The sequence below is a fragment of the Manis pentadactyla genome, chromosome 3, assembly GCF_030020395.1.
Source record: "Manis pentadactyla isolate mManPen7 chromosome 3, mManPen7.hap1, whole genome shotgun sequence".
Taxonomy (NCBI): Eukaryota; Metazoa; Chordata; class Mammalia; order Pholidota; family Manidae; genus Manis; species Manis pentadactyla.
In genome coordinates, this window is record NC_080021.1 from 192,019,492 (window position 1) to 192,043,286 (window position 23,795).

General features: G+C 39.4%; 1 protein-coding gene across 1 annotated transcript in view; it reads right to left on the reverse strand.

Annotated features, from left to right (window-relative positions):
• The window catches only part of GRIN3A (glutamate ionotropic receptor NMDA type subunit 3A), a 140,213-nt gene that overhangs the window by 38,999 nt on the left and 77,419 nt on the right, over nucleotides 1-23,795 (reverse strand). The window contains exons 4-5 of the mRNA XM_036888524.2: nucleotides 7,075-7,220; nucleotides 3,034-3,149 (exon numbers count right to left, since the gene is read on the reverse strand). Coding sequence (XP_036744419.2) covers nucleotides 3,034-3,149; nucleotides 7,075-7,220 — 262 coding nt within the window. The remainder of the gene's footprint in view (nucleotides 1-3,033; nucleotides 3,150-7,074; nucleotides 7,221-23,795) is intronic.

A 23,795-nucleotide genomic window follows, 5' to 3' on the forward strand; every position in this document is an offset into this window, starting at 1 on the left:
TAGTACAGTTAGTACCAGTGACTCTATTGTACCCCAAACACTCAGACTGTAGAGCTAGTGCTCCAAGCACTGTGTTAAATAATTAGTGGAAAGTTAGTAAAAGAACAAACTCAAAAACAGCAAAGGTCTTGGCAGAAAGGTCACAAACCATTACTGTGCAATTCCATTAGTCTCTCTTCTGTTTGACCTTTATTGTCAGCTAACTCCAGTGCATAGATTTGGGACATGTGTTCATTCATCTCGGCACTTTCTTTTTTGTCCAGAGCACATGATATGTCTTTGTGCCCCTGGTGTATGGTATTGAATGTGACCAAAGGCTTTACACATGCTCCCGGATTCTTTACAGCTTTAGTTTCTGTGCTGAGTACTCACAAAAAGGTTTCAAACGTGATGCGCAGCCACTGCGATGTGCAGCCACTGCGATGTGCAGCCACTGTCTCTCATTTGCCTCACCTTTACCTTTTAAGTCTAAGTAAGTACAGAATAGTAAAGTTGGGAGGGGTGGTCAGTAGTCACACTGGGTTGGTGTGGTATCAGTGCTATACAGAGTGAATGGACATTCAGCGTGAAGGGATCAACGGACTGTTTTCCCTCCTGAGTTCATGCAGCCATTTAAGTACTTGGGAAAGTATATGCAGACTCTGGGTGCTTTTGATTAACTACATGAGTATGTGAATTAGGTACTTATTTCAAATCTAACCTAATGAGTATGTAATAGGTATATGTCATTTATTACATAACTGATACATGTCTAGCATTGTGAAGGGCTCAGAGGGACATGTGAAACATTCCTGCAAGCTAGCTTGGTAAGAATTGTTCATAAATTGCTTTGATGGTATTTTAATGTCTATCAAGTCTAGTTAATTAATAATAAGGTCCATGTTTTCATAGGTTAAAGAAACCTAAATGTTGTTGAGGGAAAGAATTTAAGTTTTTTAAAACTTTGTTTTAAGAGAGGAATATTCTCTAAAAATTTATGACATTAATCTTTTTACTTAATCTTCACAACAATTCTATTATGGATGTACTATTCATAAATCTATTATGCAGATAAGGAACGTGGAAAACACAGATCAAGTGATTTGCCCAATGTAGCACAGTTAGTACCAGTAACTCTATCGAGCAACAGTAACAATCAAGCAGCAATCAAGACTTCTACGAGTATCTCTATCACATTGTTGTTTGTAACTTTTTAAGTATCTACTCTTTGTGTTTTGCCATATTCTGTTTGTTGGCAGGGGCAGTACTGAATTTAATTTTCTGATTTTTTAGCTCACCCAGAACAAATCAGAATTTTTTTTTAGGATAAACCAACAACAATGAGAAAGTTCTCTCTGTTCAAAGCCAAAGCCTTTCTACTCTCTTGCAGCGACAGCTCTTCTGGCACCATTTTGTGCTTATCACTTTGAAAACAATGTGGTTATCTGAAGATGACAGGAACTGAAAGATACTAAGTCTCAGGGGCACAGATGGAAATGTAAACAGGAAACCAGTGGGGAGCTAATTGTGTGGCATCTGGCACTGGGTCTAGCAGAGGCAAACAAGCCATCTCACCACGGTCTTCTGACAAGATAGGTTGCCCCCTGAAGACAAAGGTGGAAAATAGTCCCTAATTTTCATTTCCGCTATAAATGATTCATTGTTAGTAGCTGCTAATGGCAGAAGGGTCCTCAACTACCCAGTGCATCTAGGTCAGAAAGAAAAATGTAACATCCCTTCCATATCCCCAGAGCCACAAAAAAGGGGAATTTTTCCCATTGTTCCATTAAAATGGGGTTATGTAATGAGTGTTCTTTTGTTTTTTCCAGCTTTTTCTTTTCTTTTTTTGCCTTTGCTATTTCAGACTGTAGTCTTAATAGATGAGTCCTCCTGCTAAATCTCTCTCTTCCTGTGTGTTCTACCCCTGGTTCAGGGGGAGGTCACTTGGCCTGGAGATGAGACTGAGTTCTCTGAGGAGAAGGCTCAAAGGAACAGACAGCATCAACCGTTACATTCTCATTCATCACAAAAACAAAGACTGAAGTAAAAAATTTGCTGATGTGTTTGGGGGAGACAGAGACCAATGGTGGTTGGGAAATTGGAATCAGAATAGTCTTGATACACTAGTTAACATACAGGAGAGTTTAGTTCTCTGGAAATAGGACTTGAGCACTCCCATGGGATCGTTTCAAGTCAAGTGTTTTCTGATTAGTGAGCATGGCTGTCTTGAGAGCCAGAATGTACTGTCAGAGAAGGAAGCTGAGACTTGCGAGATTCCAAATTTGCTGGTTCAAACTCTCAGCTCTGTATATCTACTGTTGTCCAGAATGAAAGGAGCTACTGACAAAGCAGTCCTTCTTTGGTCCTGGAGCTTGATAGATTGGTTGATTGAGCTGGAAGCAAAAATTGCTGCCAGTGGGGAGAAACGCAAATCTGAGGTCCCAAAGTTTTATTTAGGACTCTTAAAGGTTACTAAGCCATAGAAGGAGATTCTGTTTCTAGTTATTTTCCAATTAGTAGAAAAACATCTATTTAAGAACAATGAGATCTGGATTCTAATTCCAGTATTATCATCTAATTGTGTATTTATGAAAAAGTGATATAATGTCTCTGGGCTTTCTTGTGGCTAAAATGAGTAACTGGATTAGATCAACATTGGGGTCCTTCCAGTAGTAAAATCATCATTCTAGTCTTTGCATCAGATTCCTTGCAGGATTTGGCCATTAGAAAACACAGATTAAATTACATTTGGACTCCCTATTCATTCCACTGCATCACCACGCCCAGATATCTGAAGCAGCCTCATTTGGGTAAGAACGACGTGTGTTGTGGTGGTGGTATTTGTAACAATTGGGCAAATAAATTTTCGTGGAGTAGATGAAAAACAAATTTCTAACTACAGCAACTTAATAGCTAACTGCTTATAGTTGAAAATGAAAACAAGAGAAGAGAAATAGCTCTTTACCTCTGCCTTTGGCATTTGTGACTTGCTAGCTAGGCTGGCAAAATGAACACATCCTGAGTAAAAGCGAATCAGGAGAGACTGATTAATACCTTCCATGGCAAACGGCTTCCCCACAGTGAGAAGTTTGCAGTCAGCATCTATTGACACTTCATAATCCAGAAGGGCTTTGTCCATGATGAAGGCATCTAGTTTCTCTGGATCATTCCTACATTTAAGACCAAGAGAAGAAAAGCAAAAAATGATTCATTAATGGACAGGAAGCACTAGGGCTCAGAGCTGGCTTTTGCTTAGGGGACAGAAACCTGGACACTAAGGGCAGCAAAAGCTAGCTAGCTGCTGACTCAGCCTCATTGACACCTCACCAACATGTAGAGAACAGACGGGGGCAAACACACTCTTACAAGAGAGCATGACATCTTTTTAGTGGTTTTACCTACCATTTCCCTTCATACCAAACCCAACAAAGTCAGAATGACTGAATTGAATGGGAAGGTTCATTTCTCTTACATTAACTGAGCAACTTCTTTTGCTAGGCACTGTATTTATTGTTTTCTATACATTTACCACTCATGACTACAAGGTGGATGGTATTATCCCATTTTGAAAAATGAGGCAATTGAGGCTCAGAGAATTGAGATTAACAGATTCAGGTCACCTAGCTAGGTAAGTGTTGAAGCTAGGTGGTCTCATTAATCAGTATGTGGAAATTCTTATGTCTTTCTGTCATGATCACTATCAGATTCTTCACAGAGCAGGCATTATTTCATATTTAGGAGTAACATATGAAGGAAATGCAAATTGGAGATCTAACACCCTGGGGAAGAAGAAGTTAAGGTCTCTCTGCAGTCCACAGAGAAGCAGTCAATAAATGGGAGGGGAGGCATATGTAATAGATCTTAGTGATCTGATTTATTAATATATCCCCAGAGATTCATGTTTCACTCTCATCCCAGGAGGCAGTTCAGGCAAGAATCATTTAAAGTAGGTGTCCTTGAACTTTTTCAGTGAATTGGATATGGGCTGGGCTCAAGATGCCAACAGACGCCTTGTACATCCTTCATGAGTTGTCCCCAGTTTTATACACAGGCACAGAGACAGCCCAAGGCTATGTCTCAGCACCCGCTAAGCTCCCACCTAGGAAGGAGCAAGGTAGGCAGAGTTCCAGAGGGAACTACTTAAAGTGGATGCAATAACTCTTTTGTTTTTAGCCACCTCAAATCCTTGTTGGAAAGGTATAGAGCACACATCCATTTAAGAAAGACTTTCCAGCCCTCAGCACTGTCCAAACAGCTTGGAAAAAACAACTCTTCTCTATTCCATCTGGCTCAGTTATTCCTCTCTTAGAGCCAAAAATGAGGCTGTTGGAATTTAATACAAAGGAGTGACTTCTAACTCAGGGGAGAACATGGCTAAGGCCTATCAAAAATCTGAAAGGGAAAGACACCCCTAGACAACTCAAAGATTCATTATTGGGCAGGATGAACATGTTTATTCGGATGACTTTGGGCCACACATGGACATTTGGTAAGTAGGTCAACTTCTCTTGTTGGTGCCAATGACCACTGCTTCCTCTTTCTACTCTTGCAGGAAGTGAAATAGCCAACCGAAAATGCATCCCTATTTCCAGGGTATGGATTTAAGATGTAGTGAGGCCCATGTTTAACTTTCACCAAAATGAAACACACCTCCCAGCTCCACAGCTGCGGGAATCTTCAGAAAGGATCGAGGATGTGACCTGCCTCCTAATCTGATGATGAGGAACCTTAATAGAATCCTGGCATTAAAACACATATCAAGCTGCAAGATGTCTCTTTAATCAAAGTTTCACTGCCACAGTAGCAGAATGTACCTTGGGAGCTAGATAACAATAGTTATCATTTACCAATATTCTGCAAGTATTTGTGGTAGCCATAACCACAGAAAAAAATTGGGGTTCGTTTTTTCTAACAATTCCTGAGGCCCAGTTTCAGTGGTATCCTTATATAACTACTCCTGATTTGGGACTGCAAAGTGGTTCGCTATTATAGAGAGTATTGCATAGGAAGGCAAGAAGCAATTAGCTCCCAGACTCCCATGGAGGCTGAGTCACTGGTGAGGCAGTGGCCCGGAGAGATCCAGGGACAAGTAGAAGCTATGCTGGATGAATCACCCTTACCTTTGGCAGGACCACTAGTTGTTTCTCCCATTATAGAATTATGCTCTGCCCTTTTGAACATTCATTGAATATATATACCACAGAAAAATATTCCTATGTAAACATACTATAAGAAGTTAGTATTTTAATAGGGATTATTATCAGAATACCGTCTTTTCAGAAAACAGAGCCCTAAGTGGGTAGCCCTAAGCCCAGGGGAGTTTTGAAGAGAGAGGGAAGGGACAGGTTTAACACAGGAACCTACCTTGTACAGGTGACTCCAGGGGTTGTGCCCTGCAGGAAGTAACAGTGGGGCTGTGGTTGCTTAGAGTGGTGGCTAAGAGCCAAGGCAGTGACTGAGCCAAAAGTAGAGAGAGGAGCCCAAAGATAAGAAGTGGGAGGGCATTCATGGTAAGCTCTGTCTATATGCAATTTCACCTCCCTTGGTGAATCACCTGGGAGCCTTTTACATGCAGATTCTGGGATGCTCAATGGAACATGGACTCTTCTTTGAACACCAAGGACCTACTTTCTGTTATGCTTCCGAGCTAGCCTGGAGCAGTAGTTGGGATTCCAGAGACCTAGCTCTAACTCTGACTCTGCCACTTGCTAGCTGTATTACCATGGACAAATCGCTTCTTTCTAATGATTTAATGATTTGCCTGCTTTCTAAAGATTTCTTCTCTCTTGGCTAGAGTGGGGCTAACTCTGAGTACTGGGGTCTTCACAGGTGAAGCCTCTGGAATAAATGAATACCCTGCGTGGAGTGGAGCTGGGACTGCACAGCGGTTTGGCTCAGCCTTGCCATGGTGCCAGAGAGCCCCGTTTGTCAGCCTATACTATCTAGCTGGAGCCTCTGCTATCTCCCTGACATCTTACATTCTTTCTCAGCCGTGAATTTGCCTGAAGGAGAGGACAGAGAAGAGGAGCTGTGAGGCAAACAAGCACAAACATCTGTTGTAAAGTTTCTATGTTCTTGAAAAACTGAAAGTGCCATTTCTTAGTGCTTAAACACCGTGTATGACTTTGCAAATCTGAAAGCACAAGGCTTCCTTGCAGACTCTGGTTAAAAGTCCACACATTGTTTTAAGAGCCTGTTACTAGACCTTTTGAGAAACTCAGAGCCCTTATGTCCTATGAAATCATTTATTTCCTTTCTTTCTCTCCAAGAAAACTGGAGATGGCAAGACCCGCTGTCCATTGGGAAGGTTATTGTGGCTGACCAGAGAAGCCAGTTGCCTGGTGCCGCACAATATTAAGGATTGGAGGTTTGAAGGTATGTCACTGCCCTGAGACCTCAGGCAGGAGGGAGAGGGCTGTTCACCCTTATGCTGTGGTGCTTATTAGAAGCCATTCCCTCCCTTCTCCTAGGCAGACTAGATGGGCAGATCCATAACTGCACCAACCTCCTTTGCACTCAGCTTCACTGAATTACAGGCTCTGATAATCTGCCATGGCAATGTGATTGCTCTTGATTGCTTCTCATAAATTCTGATGAAAAGGATGCAGGCATGGGAATCATTGCCTTATTTCCTTTCTATAGGAAATCTCTCAGATAAATCCCATTTCCTTGTGGCAAGAAGAGACAGTCCATCATGGGGTTAGAGATTCACTGTGAAGGAAAGGGCTGCTTTGGGACACTATATCCTCTGGCCACATTCCCTGAGTGTTTGATCATTTCAGCACTGTTGTTTTTTGAAGTGACGTCAAGCCAACATTTATTTCCCCCACCATCTGCTACACTAATGACCCCACTGGCACTTTGAGCAAAGCTACTTCCAATGTGGGACTATACAGGTAACTAGTAATCTAGGTCACATAATTAAATGTACACTATTTCACATTGTCCTGGATCTCACACAGGGTGAGGGATTACTGAACACACAGTGGGTATATTTAGCTGTCATTTTTTTTAAAAAAAGCAACAAGGTCTACATCAATAGCTAGGGCTTCTCTTTCAGTGAGAGCTTTTTGGATTCCAGAGGTTGACACTCACTTTAGATTCTCCACTCCATTGGGGGTGGTTGGTACATTGTACCTTCTCATGTACTCATGCATCTCCGGGAAGCTTTGCCTCACATAATCTTCAGCACTGCTTTCCCGGACAGTTCCAAAGCGGAAGCCTTGGGAGGGATGATGTAGCTATGAGGGAGGAAAGACACGTCTTTAATTTAAATCATTCTTAGAATTGTTTTCAAAATTTTCCTTTTCTATCTTTCTTTGGAATCCAATAATGATTTAAAATTTTTAAACATACACAGTCATAAACATATACATAGAAATGTGCAGACATAGGTAGATGCTTTTCATACCCAGCTTTCACATGGGTAACTGTTCTATCTTCACAAGCAAACAGATGGAAACAACAAACAGAAAATACAGAACAGTTTTCTGCTTTATACTGAGAACCTATCAGAATTCTTTAGAAACTGTATAAACTGGCATGTAGAATCAACCTTATTACTAATTGCATATCAGATAAAGTATAAAGTTAAGATAATAAAGGTTGTACTCCTCCTTGGTCAGAGCTACACAAAGGCCAAGTTAAAACCTTGCATCCTGAGATTGAAATATACCTGACCCAAATCTCTTCTATGTTTATCTGTCTTGGTAAGTTTTCTGGATTTATTTTTGGTGTTATAATGAAATGCTCTTTTCCCTTTAAATAACTGTATTATCCAGAGCTGAGTCATGCTGTATATTATGCACAAGTGGAATGGTAGGTAAGACAGTTAGGTGTAACAGAGGAGAAGGGTAGCAGGAGTGCACCCAGTAATGTCACAGTTCTCCGGGATACAAGACCTCACAGTGAGCAATGTACTGGGAGTTCTGCAGAGGCTTTCTGTCATGACGGATAATAAAGATACTGCACATGTAGAACTGTAGGACATTATTACATGAGAGTTTTAAAGAAGTATTAATGTAGAATCTAGACTTGGATTATCTCAAATATAAGAATGAACAGGGAATAGTTCAACCATTGTGGAAAGCTATATGGAGTTTCTTCAAAAAACTCAAAATAGAAATACCATTTGACCCAGGAATTCCACTCTTAGGAATTTACCCTAAGAATGCAGCAGACCAGTTTGAAAAAGACAGATGCACCCCTATGTTTATCGCAGCACTATTTACAATAGCCAAGAAATGGAAGCAACCTAAGTGTCCATCAGTAGATGAAGGGATAAAGAAGATGTGGTACATATACAAAATGGAATATTATTCAGCCATAAGAAGAAAACAAATCCTACCATTTGCAACAACATGGATGGAGCTAGAAGGTATTATGCTCAGTGAAATAAGCCAGGCAGAGAAAGACAAGTACCAAATGATTTCACTCATCTGTGGAGTATAAGAACAAGGAAAAACTGAAGGAACAAAACAGCAACAGACTCACAGAACCCAAGAATGGACTAACAGTTACCAAAGGGAAAGGGACTGGGGAGAATGGGAGGGAGGGGAGGGATAAGAGGGCATTATGATTAGCATGTATAATGTTGAGGGACACGGGAAGGGCTGTACAACACAGAGAAGACAATAGTGATTATACAGCATCTATCAGCATTCTGTCTGTCTAATACCTATTCATTTATAAAGGCCCAGAGCAAGACCTTCTATGTGAAGGCTTTGGTCCTAGGTCCTACCTAGCTTCATCCTCCTATCCAGAATAATGAAACCAAAAATAATTTACTGCTTATCTATCCATGCTGATACAGCACTTGGCACACATATAATGTGTTTGTAGTTCAGGTATTTAGCCATCTTTCACACTTCTCATGAGAACCTTGTGAGGTACTTCTATCATCTTCCTTTTGTAGAGGAAGAAACTAAAGATTAGAAAGTTTGTCATTTGCCTGAGGGTCATAGAGCTAGTAAGTGATGCACCTGGAACTGGAACCCAGATGATCTAATTGTGAGCTTCTGAATACTGTGAACATGCTCTGACACTATGTCATACTGACTCGTGGTCTTGACGTGACAGAACTTGCTACTTCTGTGCCAGGCAGTGGGCTAAGGGCTTTAAATATTTTTAATCCTCACAGTAACCCTGCAAGATAGATGTTATCTTCTTATTTTACAGATTAGGGCACTGAGGTCTGTGTCAAGTAACCATCAAATTCTCATAGCCTAGCAATTAGCAAGACTCAGCCCATGTTTTTAGGTCTCTAACAGGCTGAGTTTGATTGATTGCTTAGCTATCATCACTCCCTGTTAGGACCCTTGGTGCCTGACAGGTGCTCTGTACCTGTTTGTCAAATTAATGAATTTTACCATTTTCTTCTTTCCTCTCTATATCTGTTTAGTTTCTACTCATCCTCTCAGTTCAGTCATCACTTCCCCAACTTGCTGTCTGTGCTAGATTCTCCTTCCAGAAGCCCTCCTAGTACTGTAACGTTCTTTTGTAGACCTTAATCACAGTTGCACTTTTTAAATTTAAATGTGGCTTAGTTTACTTTTAATGTCTATATTTCCAGCTTCTTCACTGGACTGATGCTCCATGTGGAACACTGATTACCCATTGTATTCCAATGCTTTTCATCATGCTGTTGCTCAATAAAATTGAGTGGCTTGATGAGTGGCTGACTAATTATTCTTTGAACCCAGAGGAAGATGAGAGCTTTGTCATCTCATCTGGCACAAAAGAGGCTAACAATACAACTTACAACCCAGGCTTTCAAAATGAACCCTCCTTAAAAGAACCTTAGGTCAGTAATTACAATATATGGATATATTTTCTTATATATGAAAAGAATCCCTTTCAGAAGTCCATTTTCTCACATTTGGTTGTGGCAATACTTGTATGGTTTATGAACTATTTCTAGGTGAACTCTGGGCTTCTCTTCTCCACAGTTTGCGTCAGTACACCATTCCTTCCTAAAACACTGGGAGGGGTTGGGAATCAGCAGATTCAGGCTCAGAATTCAGTGGAGGGCAAGCCCTTTGTGTTTTTCCTCTCCATGCCCTTCCATGGCCTTTCACTCGTGGGTCCCCACATCTCCCTTACATGGCTTTAGAGCGTTTTGTTAGCTTGACAGGGACTCAGGAGATTTTACAAACACTTGCCCCTCTCTAGTCCAAGCCACCATCATGTCTGCCCTCTGCACATTCCCTCTCTTCCCCTCCAATCCAGGAGGAGTAATCCTCTTAGAGCCCAAAGCTGATCATGTCACTCACTCAACACCTATTGCTTAACACCTATCAATAGCTCCCAGGTGCCCTAGGGATAGAGACAAAACTCCTTCTGTGGCCTCGAACGTTCAGCATGATCTTCCTCCCGCCTCTTCTCTCCAGCCTTGTTTCTCTACCCTCCCTTAGCCTTCTAAGCTTTAGCCAGTTGTCTCAGTTCTTCCAACATATTCTTTTTGCTTGATCAGAGCTCTTACCCATAGTCTTCCCTCTGCCTGGAATGCTCTCCTTCTTCAACCCTGCTTTTCCTTTGTGGAGCTAACTCTTAGTTACTTCCTCAGAGAAGACTTACCTACCCCTAGACTAGATTAGGCCCCGTGTAACACCCTCCACTTGTACCCTGCCATTTCATATAGTATTGATAACACTTGGACTTATTTATTCAATTCTGATTTTCCAGCTAGTTTAGGATTCCACAAGGGCAGGGCCCATTACTATCTCATTTACGTGGTCATACGTCTTCGACAAATGCTAGCTGTTACTGCCACCACCACCGCCGCCACCACCACCGCCACCACCACCGCCGCCACCACCACCGCCACCACCACCACCGCCACCACATCACTGTTAGACAACAAACAGTGGTTGGCGCGTCTTAGATGACTGATAAGTACTGGTATAGTAAGTCATCATTATTAACAGGAAATTCTCAGGTTAAATATATTATAAATTTGATACTTCTGTTGTACTTCATGTTGTCTTTCTTTCCTTTTAAAAATGAAAAGTTTCTCTTTAATTCTTCTATACATTCTTTCAAAATGAGGTATATATTGCTGTGTGTGAGATTCTAATGGGAAAAACAACCCCAATGGGCTACTCAACAGTCACAGAGTATTAGAATCAGAAAAGGGATCTAAGAAATGATTGATTCAAGCTGATGGACTAGCACAGTCCATCCTGTGACTCCATGCAGTGTGTAATTCAAACAGCCAGGGATGTCAGAAATCCTGCATCAAGGAGGGAGGATAAAAGTATACAAAGAGCTAAAGCTTTGGGCTGCATTACAACTATCACCAGGAAGTAGCAGAGAGAGAAAAATTTCTTTAAAGTTTCAGCTAAATATTTCACCAGCTCTTCCAATTCTGTTTATATGTATGCCAACCTCTTCAGACCTTGGGGAAATATCTAAGATTAAACTATCTATTTGTATGTGAATTGTTCAGTATTAGTGAAATATTGAACTCTACCTAATGCACCTACATGGAGAATAATCAGATAGACATTTTGCAGAAAGCAGAGAAGTGGTTCAAAATAAAATGGAAGCAAACTCAAGAAATAATCAAGCTGTTATGTGCAAGATAGATGTGATGCTTTAGGTAAAAAAACAACCTCAATGTTAAGTATTTTTGTTTAAGGTTTATATTTGTATTTATCTGAGACTGTACTTAAATAATAAATGGAATGTAGTTACTAGATCTGATTTAGTGTCCTTTGGAGCTGGGTGGAAAGGGCTATTCTTAACTTGCCCAGTGCAATGGGATATAGTAGTTCCTCCGTAGCTACCCCCCACCCCATGGCATTATTTTATTCACTTGAAACCTATGATCTCTATAATATGGGCTGGTCTCAGATTCTGAGGGGCTTTAAAAAAGTCATTAAATGACTTGAATTCATCTTCTGATGCCTGAATACTTTATAGCAAAGCTAAATATACCACCTGAAGTTTCTTCAAAATATAGATTCTGATTCATTAGGTCTAGGTTGGAGCTTGAGAGTCTTCATTTCTAACAAGCTCCAGTTGATGCTGATACCTTAGTTCATGGACCAGACTTCGAATAGAAGGCATTACTTCTAACATCACTATTAAATGCTTGTTAAATCTCTGCTTGAATATCTCCAGTGACAAGCAATCACTCCTCTTGAAGCATATCATCTGTATAGGAAGGATGACTTTGTGTGTCACCTAATCGGTCTATACATTTGAATATGTAACAATAATAATATAATAATGACAAATAACGGCTAATATTTTCAAATATTTACTATGTACTAATACATTTAAATCTAATGAGATTGCTGTTTTTATTATTCATTATTACATATGAAGAACTGCAATTCATGGAGATCCAGCATACAGTCTAAGACCAGCAGGTGATAAATTAAGATTTGAATCTGACCATGTCTGACTTGAAGCCTTTGCCCTTATCTAGCACTACATTCTGCCTTTATAGATTTGTATTATTGTCCAAGATTTGGCAACAACTTCAAATACATTATCTGTCTGCACTATAACTTCAAAAATAATTTTGGTTATTTAAGGTGTGGCCATGCAATTTACATTGCAAACTAGGACACTTCTTTAAAATGGGAAGCTACTGATTATTATAAAAGTACAACAGACACAGCAGGATTGTTTCCAGCAAACAGGAATGTGTGCCTATTCAGTTACTAAACATCAGAAAACAAAAAAATGAGGCTGGAAATTATGTTCCTGAGCCCTACCCAGTATCTCCCTAATGTGAATTACTGAATACATTTTATGTTGCAATTCTTTTTTCCATGTTACTTCCATTTTCTTCTATAGAAGTTAGGTTCTCCATTTAAATGTAATCATGTTACTTCTTCTCTCATTGTTAGACTGAAGCCCTCTCTATGTTAGGTCAGCTAATCTCTAGTAAACAACATTCTTTGACATCCTGTCTGATTTACATGAGCTTTAGCCCAGGTTCTTCAGATAGCTTGAGTCATTGCATCAAATCCCTTGTTTAGAGTAGAGATCAGCAAACTATGCCCCATGGGCCACATCCAGCCTGCCACCTGCTTGTAAATCAAGTTGTAAAACATAGCCATGCCCATTCATTTACATATCGCCTATGGCTGCTTCTGCACTGCAACAGCGGAATAGATGTGAAAGAGACCATATGGTTTCACAAAGCGTAAAATATTACTAACTGGACCAAACAGAAAATGTTTGTCAGCTCATGGTATAGACAATATTGATCTAACTATTGCCTTGACTTCCTATTTCAAATTTTCCTCTCCTAAAGTCCCACCAGTCACTTTCAAGATCCCACCTTTGCAAGTGAATTAACAGAGAGGTAGGTTTGACAAACCTCAGCAGGCTTCTTGGCCCTGCTCAGGTTTAGGCTTTAGGATGATGACACGTGTCATTTCTACCTGCATGGAGTATCAATCTCCCAACAGAAGGTCCCGACTACTACACTCCTTTGTTTCTAGGACCAGTTAATAGGAAAGCTCTGGTCATAAAATTTCAAATTCAAGCATTAGTATGATGCTTAGATTAATTTTAAATTTAATCTTAAATCCCAGGGGGAGGGGCTACTGAGCCAACCTCCATAGGCCTGAAGTTATAAGAACTGACCAGCCAGCCGTACACTGACTCACTGTAGCTGCTTCTTTGCCATCTTCTTCCATTCCTTGTCCTTTTGATGCAGACTTTGTGTATCTGCCATCTCATCAAAGCTAGAGTTATTTATTATTTCTATATTATTTCCTCCACTCTTTTAATAATGGGTTTAGCTAACCCTTATTGAATGTCTCCTTCATCCCAGGCACTGTGCCAGGATCTTAAATTTATCACTTCATGTAGGCCTCACGGCACCGTTGTTGGACATATAATCATTATTCCCATTATAAAGATGGGGGAACTGGAGCTTGAAGTGGCTTACCAACTTGCTCAAGGCCACACAAGCAGGAAAATGTCAGATCAAGGCACTTCTGAATCCAGAACTTCTGAATCTAGGAACCTGAGAACTTGTACTATGAATCTCTCGTTTATACTGTCTTCAGGAAAAATTCTTTTTTGGGAAGCTATAGATAAGACAGGCATTCCGCAAGCCTCAGGGTCAGTTTCATCCAAACCACCAGTGCCAGCTTAAATGAGACAAAGAGCCCATACCCATTGGGTTTTTAAACAACGGCGTTATCATGGTTATAGCAATAGCAGTAAAAACAGCAACATTTGAACTGTGCTGTTTGCAAAACTCACTCATGGGTATTATTCACTTACAAGGCACAAGAAGCCTGAGGGCTTCTGTGTTCTATTTATAAAAGGTAAAACACAAGGTGGTTGGATTGGCCAAGCTTCCTATGAAACAAGCACATTCACCCTGTATCCGGGTAGGGGGTCAAACACCTGCGCTCCATACCCAGCAGCCTTGGAGTGGCTCTGAGGACCGAGCCCTGCTCCTTCTCCCTCGCCAGCAGTGCCGTGTCTTCACACACATCTCTGCTGGCGCCCTGGCCATCTAATGCTTCTTTTGTCTGCTCTACTTAGGTTACACCTGGGGCTAGGGACTGAACGTGAGAGATGTCAAAGTAGGGGAGCCTGTAAAAATATGGAGTCTAGGCCAGAGGAAAGATGAGTAGCTGAAGGACATGCTAGTCCATTCATTTATCTTATGGCTAATAGTATGGGTGGATCCCATTTATTAGGCACTCCCCAGGTGTGAAGTACTGTGAAACCTTAACATGAATTATATAATTTAAAGCTCATAACAACCCTATCAGGTATTTTTATCATCACAAAACAACCACATAAGGAACTAAGGCTTGCATTTAAATAACTTGCCCAAGATCACCCAGCCAATAAACAGATAGGAGGGTTCTGAACTTAGACTCCAGAATCTTTACATCTAAATGTTTGACTGTACTACTTTCTGATCTATATAATAAGATTTGGGCCCAGAGTAAGTAAGGTGAAGGGACTTGCTCCAGATTACACAAATAATGCAAAGGAGAGGTTGAAAAAATCCTAACTCAGGTCCAAATATGATCCTGTTGAATGTTTAATCACTCCCCAAATGAATATGTGTAGGGGCCGGCCTATGGCCGAGGCTGAGTCCCACTATGGCTGAACACCTCCCTTCCACTCTAGCTGACCAACGCCCTAAGATGGCGCCCGCTTCCTGGGCGCCACCCTTCCTGGTTTGGTGGCATTAGCATAAGGAAGTTGCTCCTATAGGCTTGCCCCATGCTTCTGCGCTCGTGCTCAACTCATGCAGAAGGCATGCTACCAATCAGCTTAAAGGTCACACATGATCTTGATCACCATAGACCAGCTTCCTTTATATAGGGCATAGGCAGGAAAGAGAAGCATTCTCACTCTCTCTCTCACTCTCTCTTTCTCTCCTCTCATTCTTCCTCTCCTCTCATTCTTCCTCTCATTCGCTCCCTCCGGCTGTTGCTTCTTCTCGCTCACCTTCTCCCGGCCTTCCGAGCAACAATAAACAACTGAAGTGAACCAGGTCTGTGTACGTATCGCTGTCGTCACCGCCACAAGGGGCAAACGCGGTAAATATGGCTGATAAAAATAATTGTTTTTTATTTCTTCTTCTTGGTATGCTATATTCAACAACACTTCCCCATCTACTATTTATAAAACTATATGTTTCTAAGCTTTCTTTCTTTCTCTAAAAAATCATTTCCTGAACTAAATTTGCATAGTGATATCTGTGTACTGGCACTGTACTACTCATTGACTAGTTGTCTGCAAGTCCTTGGTATCTTTCTGTCTCATGTATTCATAGGTAGGACCTATTATCAGGGTCTTTATAGTGTCAAGCCTTTATGGAGACCAAACCAAAGGATTACAGGAATTCTACAGGGGAATTACCATTATTCTTTTCTACCCATGTCTTGTTCCACTTCTTTCATGTATGTCAATTTCTTTCGCCTCTTCTCTGGCCCTGGTGTCAAGGTCTTATTCTATTTATCTGGGCGGTCTATCCTTTCCCCTTCACTGAGACCCCTCCAATTGTCTTATTCAAAGATCCCTTTCAAATCATATTCTATGTTGAGTGATCTTTTGAGGCTAAGTCCATCTCTCCCTTATATATCAGACTAATTATTTTACTACTGGTACTACCAACACTACTGGTTATTTCCAAATAATGAAGCCTGGAGTACTAATAACCACAGTGGTGGTGATGATACAGCTCACCATGTGCCAGACACTGTTCAAATGCTTCAGACAGACTAACTTTAATTCCTTACAGCAATCCAATCAAGCCAACTATCATCATATCCATTGTATAGATGGGAATCCTGAGGCACAGAGCCTCAAAATAACTTGTCTAAGCTACGGAGCCAGGAAGTGACAGAACTGGGCAGCCCGTGTCACTCCACTGTTTATGCTCTTCACCATTATAGTACTTAGTACAACATTTTTGGCTTTATCAGCTATTCCCTTAACTACTGTGAGACTCAGTTCCTTTACCTGAAAGATGGTTAACTGAAGGAGGTCAGCCATTATACATGAGTCCAGCAGTCAATTACAGAGGCTTAACTAGCTCCTAACCATCAGTTAATACCAGCAGCTGCCATTTACGGTGCTGATTATATGCATGGACCCTCACATGCATTATCTCACGTCAGCCTTCCTATACCCCTGCAAGGTAGGTTCTATTAATAGCCCTGGTTCGTGGATGGGGAAAATGAAGCTCAGAGACATGAAACAACTTTCCCCAGGCTCCTCAGCCCATGCTGGTGGAGTAAGCCATTGCACACACTCATCAGCAGACTCTGGAACCCAAGTACATGTAAGATCTTGTCTTAATGGGGTTTTCAAAGGTAATTATGATCATAATGCAATTACTTCAGAACCATAACCCCTCTAAAGATGTGACTCCATAGTAAATGGGAGAACTGGGGCTTGAACGAGGTCACCTGAGGCCAAAACGGACACCTCTTACAAATAAAGGAAGATCCATTATGCCTGTGGCATCAGAACAACCCTGGCTTTTTGTTTATGTAATTGACTTGCTATCCAGCCAAACTTCAAGGTGAAAAATGACCTGTGGACTGTGAACTCAAAACTTCTCACTTGACTCATTGCTCATCACCAGCAGTTCTCTATCCTGCAGACTGAGCAGGCAGTAAGGTCCTTGCTGAACCTAGAGTCAGCAGTTCTGGGCTGATTAAATGCAAATGAATGATTAACAGCTATAAATTTGCCTCCAGACTAGTGATGTAAGCTTTTTGGCACAACTCCACCCAAATCCTTGTAGCATAGGATCTTGTTTTCATGCCAGTTTTTATTTAATTATATAACCAAGGAAAATTAAACATTAAGGCATGCCCAATTTGGTCTTCATTCAGGGTGGGGTGGGGACAAAAGTCCAGTAGGAGGTTTAGCCTAAAGGTTGGATAATCCTACAGCATGGATCCCAGGAAACCAGCCTCTCAAGAGAAGCTGCTCAAGCAAAACAGACAGACAAATGCTACTGAGTAACTTTAAGAAGAGAAATCCTTTCCTCTTGCTTTAGTTTTCTCTTAGGCTAGCCCTTGGTGGTAACTTGAGCTGTATCTTATAATTTTATTTGCTGTGGTTGAATAGCCAATCTATCTTTGCCCTGGAGTGCTCAGGGAATTAGTGACTGAGCCATGATGATGGAAGGGCCCTCAAAAATTCAAGCATCGATTATGAATAAACACATATGCCTCTTCTCTCCCCCTCTACCAGGGCATCCCGCCTGTGGCAGGGCTTCCAGTTTTTCCACTTGAGACTGTCTCCCAGCTTATGACTGAGCTGGTGTTTACTTATCTTCCTTTTTGGTTCTGCACATTTGCTCCTGTTAAATGAATCACAAAAACAGCACAACTAAAGTAGCATTTTGCTTTGTGAGCCAAGCATCAGAGGGCAGTAGTCAGCTGAGTTTGAAATGGCACTTCGTTTCCCCTTTTTTTGCAAATTTGAGAACATTTTCCTGTAGCAATAAAGAAAACAACCCACATGCAATGATTCATAAAGTTTGCTGTTGAGGAAAATGAGGATCAGCAAGATCAAGCAATTTGGCCAAGATTAGATGACTAAGGGGAGCTAGTTACACACATACACACATTTAACTTATTGAACTTGTGTGTTACTTTTGGAACTAAACCTGAATGTTTGCTCCAGTTCCACTATCTTGAGTAATCTTTACAGTGAACAAACGAGGAGCATAAAATGAGATTGTGATTCATATGCAGAAACTGGAAATGCAGATTCATGAACTGTAGTTACTAGTTAGTAGATAGTAGCTGTAAACGTTTAGTAGATAGCAGCTGTAAACATTTAGTGTTTGATAAATGAGTAAGCTAATAATGCAGAGAAAGAAAAAACACAAGTTGACTCAGAACCTGAAAGTTCATGATGTTAATTAATCTACACTGAGTTTAAAAAGCATGTGTTCTAAAACAAGTTAATGTATCTCATTGGCTTAAAAAACTAACCATAAGTGGAAGCTACTTGATTGTTTTAAAATCAGCATCTGTTATATCAGTACACATTAAAAATATTTTTAGCTAAAAATTGATTAAAAATTTGTTTACTTATTAAACCATTCCTTTCTCTTTTTTTGATTCATATTCTAACTGATAATTTTCAGATAAGCAGGCTGATTTGCAAATAGACCATTTCTTCCCAGAATTATAGAAAGTTAGACCTAAGGTGCTGTTAGACCCATTTGAATCAAATCCTTAATTTGCAGATGAAGAGCCTCAAATTGACCAATGTTAAATGACCTTTCCAAGACCAAAGACTTGATTATGGCAAAGTTGTGATCAGAACCAAGTTTCTTGGACTCGTGAGATTACAGTAAGTCATGCACATAAAAATAAAGTGTGAATACACAGATATTTAAGGACAAAAGCTGAACAGAAGCAACCCTGAATATTTGTATCAATATTTAAGCTGTTGAAATGCAAATCATGGAAAAACTTAACTAGCTTCACTTTATGGAAAATTTTCAAATATACCTTCATTTATTTAATACCACATGTAGTATGTGAACCTATTCTCATATATTTTATTTTATTCTCATTGTAAGATGCAAACATTTTATGGCATAGGACATCATAATCATAGTATCTCTTTTTCCTCCTTGATTCTACTGTCTTTTCTAGAAGTAGCCATTGCTGATATGTATGTGGTTACATGAGTGTTCTTGAGCTCACCTGCCCCTTTAAGGGGCTGGATTTGGTATTTAGACGTCCTTTTTGGATTACAGCCTAGAAAATGTACCAGCCATGTTTGAGATCATTGTTTTGTCTAAGGAACATGAAATAGAAATTTAAGTTTAAATATTGGCTAGTTTGCTGCTGTGCAGACCACAAAGAGTGATGGCCATCTCTAGACTTCCATTGTAACTTTCTTTGTTATTTGTCTATTTATTCTCAATTAAAGAACTTCAAAAACACTGTCCAAAACACAATACCTGTCCTCCCAACTGCCCTGGGATGTCAGGAGGGAGGAATTATTATGTCCTCCATTTACAGAACAGGAAGTCAGACTCTAGAGGCATTAGTGGGTGCAGTCTATTGATTGTATTAATGGCTCCAATTTTTCTCCCCACTTTGATTAACACTTTTTGTCATGCCCTGTCCTCCTCTTTGACTCTGGTTCCAGCCAGGTGACTTACTTTGGTCACTAGGAAGTTAGCTTACGTGATGTAAGCAGTTTTGAAAAGTGCTAGCACTTTTCCACTTGTGTTACAGCTCTCTGCTCTTCCCATGAGAAGGGCATACCTGAATTAACTTGCTGGAAGATGAGACAGATGGAGCAGATCTACATGACCCCAGCAAATACTGAAGCCATGCCAGATCAGCCAACAGCCCAAGGACCCCCAAATAAGTGAGCCTAGACTAGGTCAGCTGAACCTGGCAAATTTGTGAGCTATATAAACGCTTTTTGTTGCGTGCCACTTTTGTTTTGGGATGGCTTGTTACACCGTATTATTGTAAGAACAGGTAACTGATACATTGGTAACAACTGCAAAATAGAATCCAGAAATACAATAAGATGTGTCTCTAGACCTAGTGTTCATGTGTTTTGATCCAATTTTACCTTTCTGCATTTGCACATGTTACTGCCTCTGCCTGGAATTCCCATTTCCGTTCCTCTTATTCTTTAAAATTCAGATTAGGTGCATCAAGTTTTAGAAGCCTTCTCTGATCTTCCCAAAATGAGTTAACTATCCTGAGGGACCATCCTCTTCCTTTTGCATATTTTTATAATTTCACTAATCACAGTATAATGCAATTTGTTGTTTACTTGAATATGTTTCTCAAAGGAATATGAGTTTCTCTGAAATCTTTAAGAATCCATCACAACTGCCTCATCAACATTTTTGGAATTATATTAATTGGTAGAAAGAAAAACATAGAAGAAATAAATGACTTACTGCCAAAAGATTTCAAGCATATTTCTGATTTGGTCTCACCTGCCACCTAAGTTGGGATCCCAGGGTCAAGAGAAAAGCTCAAGAACAATAAAATCCATTAATTTAGCACATATCATATACCTGTGTACCAGTTGATTATCACCATGAATAACATAGCATCTCTACTCCTAAGGAGTAAAACAACAAAAAGACAAAAGGAATTACAGATAGTGATAGATTAAAGAAAGGAAGAGAAAATAATGGTACCATGAGGTAGAGAGTTGGGGCAAGGCTACTTTTGACAGGGTAGTTAGGATTACTAACATCCTCACTGGATACCTGGTGGTGAACACACTTCCTTCCCTAATTTCATTAAATTGTTGTAATCTTAACTTGATTATACATTTTCTGAGGACAAAATTGTGTGTATTGTTCTTTGTATCTTTCACAGACTTTAGGCATGGAGAAAAATTTAATGGCTGATTTATTAATCTGATAAAGAGGGGCGTGTGTGTGTGTGTGTGTGTGTGTGTGTGTGTGGTGTCTTTTTTTTAGATTTTAAAATTTATGCCACCAGCTTGGAGGGCAATTATAAATCCATATATTCTATAAATAAATTTCATATTCCTTGGTAATACTTCTAGGCTTCTTCTGAGATTTCCTATTTTAAAATGGTCATAGGTTTTATTTTAAGAAGTATATCAAAGCATAAAACTTGAATGCCATGAATGTTGGCTGTAAATCTTCCTGGAGAAGTCAAGGATGCGTTTGGTCTTGTCCTATTGTTAAGAGGTATGAGAAAAACAGAGTGAATCCTCAGCCCTTATATTAGGTATCATCTATGTTATTCCTTCACATGCTCCTTCACCTTTATCCTTCATCTACAACTCTAGAGATTTAAGTAATTACAGAACACTGATGCAAGCCACTGCGCTCAGGGAGTTTACATATATTATCGCATAACTGCCTGAGGACCATGCTATGAGTACATATTATTTTCAATTCTATTTCTTAGGCAAGGAATATGAAGCTTAGACTTTAAGTATCTGGCCTGGGATCGATCACAAAGCCCAGTTATGTAGCAGAGAGAAGATTGAAATGCAAATTTTCTGACTTAAAACAGGACTTAGAGATCTTTCATTTTTTTCCAGCAAATATTTATTGAGTGCCAGGCTCTGTACTAGGTTCTGAAAACACAAAGATGATCAAAATGGCATGGGGTGTTTCCAGGTCACCGCATGAACCTCAGAAGAGAGGTAGAAGAGAAAATGAAAGAGTGGGTTGGTATTCTGTGTAGCAGTTTGCCTATATGGAGCACCTTTTGCACTGAATTTCTTGGAGAGCCAGCAGTTCCTAACATCCTCCTCTCCCCAAAGGCGTTGTTCCCTAGTGATGGAATTGACTGCCAGTGGGTTGATGTGGGACCCCAGGCAGGGAGCCCTGTGCAATGTCCTCCGGCTGGAGTTTTCATGTTTTCCTCAACCTCCTTGGACCAGGGACACCTGGGATGTGGGCATGCTAATGAGCTTTCCTATTTTCCTTCAGTGAAAACTAGTCAAGTAAACTTGTCCATGAGGCTTGGTTTTCTATCAGCATTTAGATTTTATGTATTCAAACTTTCCTCTAATATGCATAATTGCTATAAGAAAAAGTCTGTAGAAGAGCCATGAATTACAGCTTTTAGAACGAACACTGCAGTTAATGTTGCAAGACAGCTTCCATTATAATCCCGTTTTCACATCGTGATTTTTTATGGGGGTGGGGGAGGGTTTTCCTTTGAGCTAAAATTTTCCATAGTTTGACTCAGCCCAAAGTGATTTTCAAAAATGAAACATTTGCACAAATGTCTCCATTTATTTTTGAGTTATTGTATTTGGAAAATGCTGTTCATTTTTACTCCAAGTGTTATTAATGCATAAAAAATTCCAAGAGTAAATGGCTATTAAAACTTTATTCATTACATGACACTTGTCTTAGGAACATCGTAATGGTTGGTTAGCACACAGCTTGTCAGAGAGGAAATAAGTATTTGTGTTACACTTACTCTTTTTTGAATTTGTGAACTGTAAAGTAACAAAGTACCTTTAAAAATAATTTCTATACTTTTGAACTATATTAATCAAGCTTTTAATTTTTTAGCCTAGGTCTGTTTTGAGCATGTCTTGTAAATGACACATTGTTGAGACTTCAAAAAAGTGTCATTTTCTTAATGAAACCAGCTCTCAGGGAGTAGAATTACTAATAATTACCATAAACCCAAACCAATTCTTCCTATATCTAAGTATCTGTATCTAGAACTTGGGGCCTGTCATTTAAGTAAGTATTTTGTTCTATTGGTTTGTTACTCTAATTTGTTTTGTTCTTCCACCTATTATTAATGTAGTTTAATATTCTGAAACATTATCTTTCTTGTGTCTGTTATTCATTTTATGTGTGACTTTAGATGATTTATTTGTATTTAACAATGCTAAAATTCTGGCAGTATACTTAGTCACTAAGTGAGAAATATTATGTAAATCATAACAATGATAAAAATGAAAATTGTATTATCACTGAAAGTAATAATTGTTTGAAATGATAGTGAAATATTGTTGAGAGATGACTTGTGTGGTCCTGAGCTCTTTCTGGGCTTTTCCATTTGGTGGCAATCTTTATATTCTCCTCCAAAGTGACTGACATCTTCACTAGGTAAATGTTTCACATTATATGACCTCTAGGTCTCTTTTAGAATCTTTTAGCTATTTCTATTCAGCATAATATTTTATGATATTATCTGATTTTGTCATCCTAATTAGTTACTCTTTAAATATTATCTCTTTAAGTCTCTGAATCTTAAATGATTTCCTTTTGTGGTTAGAGATAAGACCTTTTTATGGAAAATGGCTTGGTGTTTTCTCATTGCAAATTCTGCTCTGGTGCACACACAGGTACATAGGTATATATATTTATATATATATCTATACATACACATAAAATATCTATGTATTACATATTGTATTATATATACACTTGTCATTATATATACACATACATCATATATACATATATACATATACACATGACATACATGATATATAGAATATATGCACATAATATATGTATATTAAGAAATATGTACATACATCTTTCTTATTAATGTCTAAGCTATATCATTTTATTTACTGAATGTATTTGGTCATACATACATTTAAGGTATATAATGTGTTACTTTTATACATTTACACATTGCAATATAACTGCTGTGCTGTTGCAGTGATATTTATCACATTACATAATATTGTAGAAAATTGTCTATATTCATTATAATGTGCATTAGATCCCTATGGCTTATTTACTACTTGTCCCAACTTTGTACCCTTGAACAACATCAATTTTATCCCCAACCACTTATTCCCCTGCTAAACACCACTTTACTCTGTTTTTTCGAGTTTGA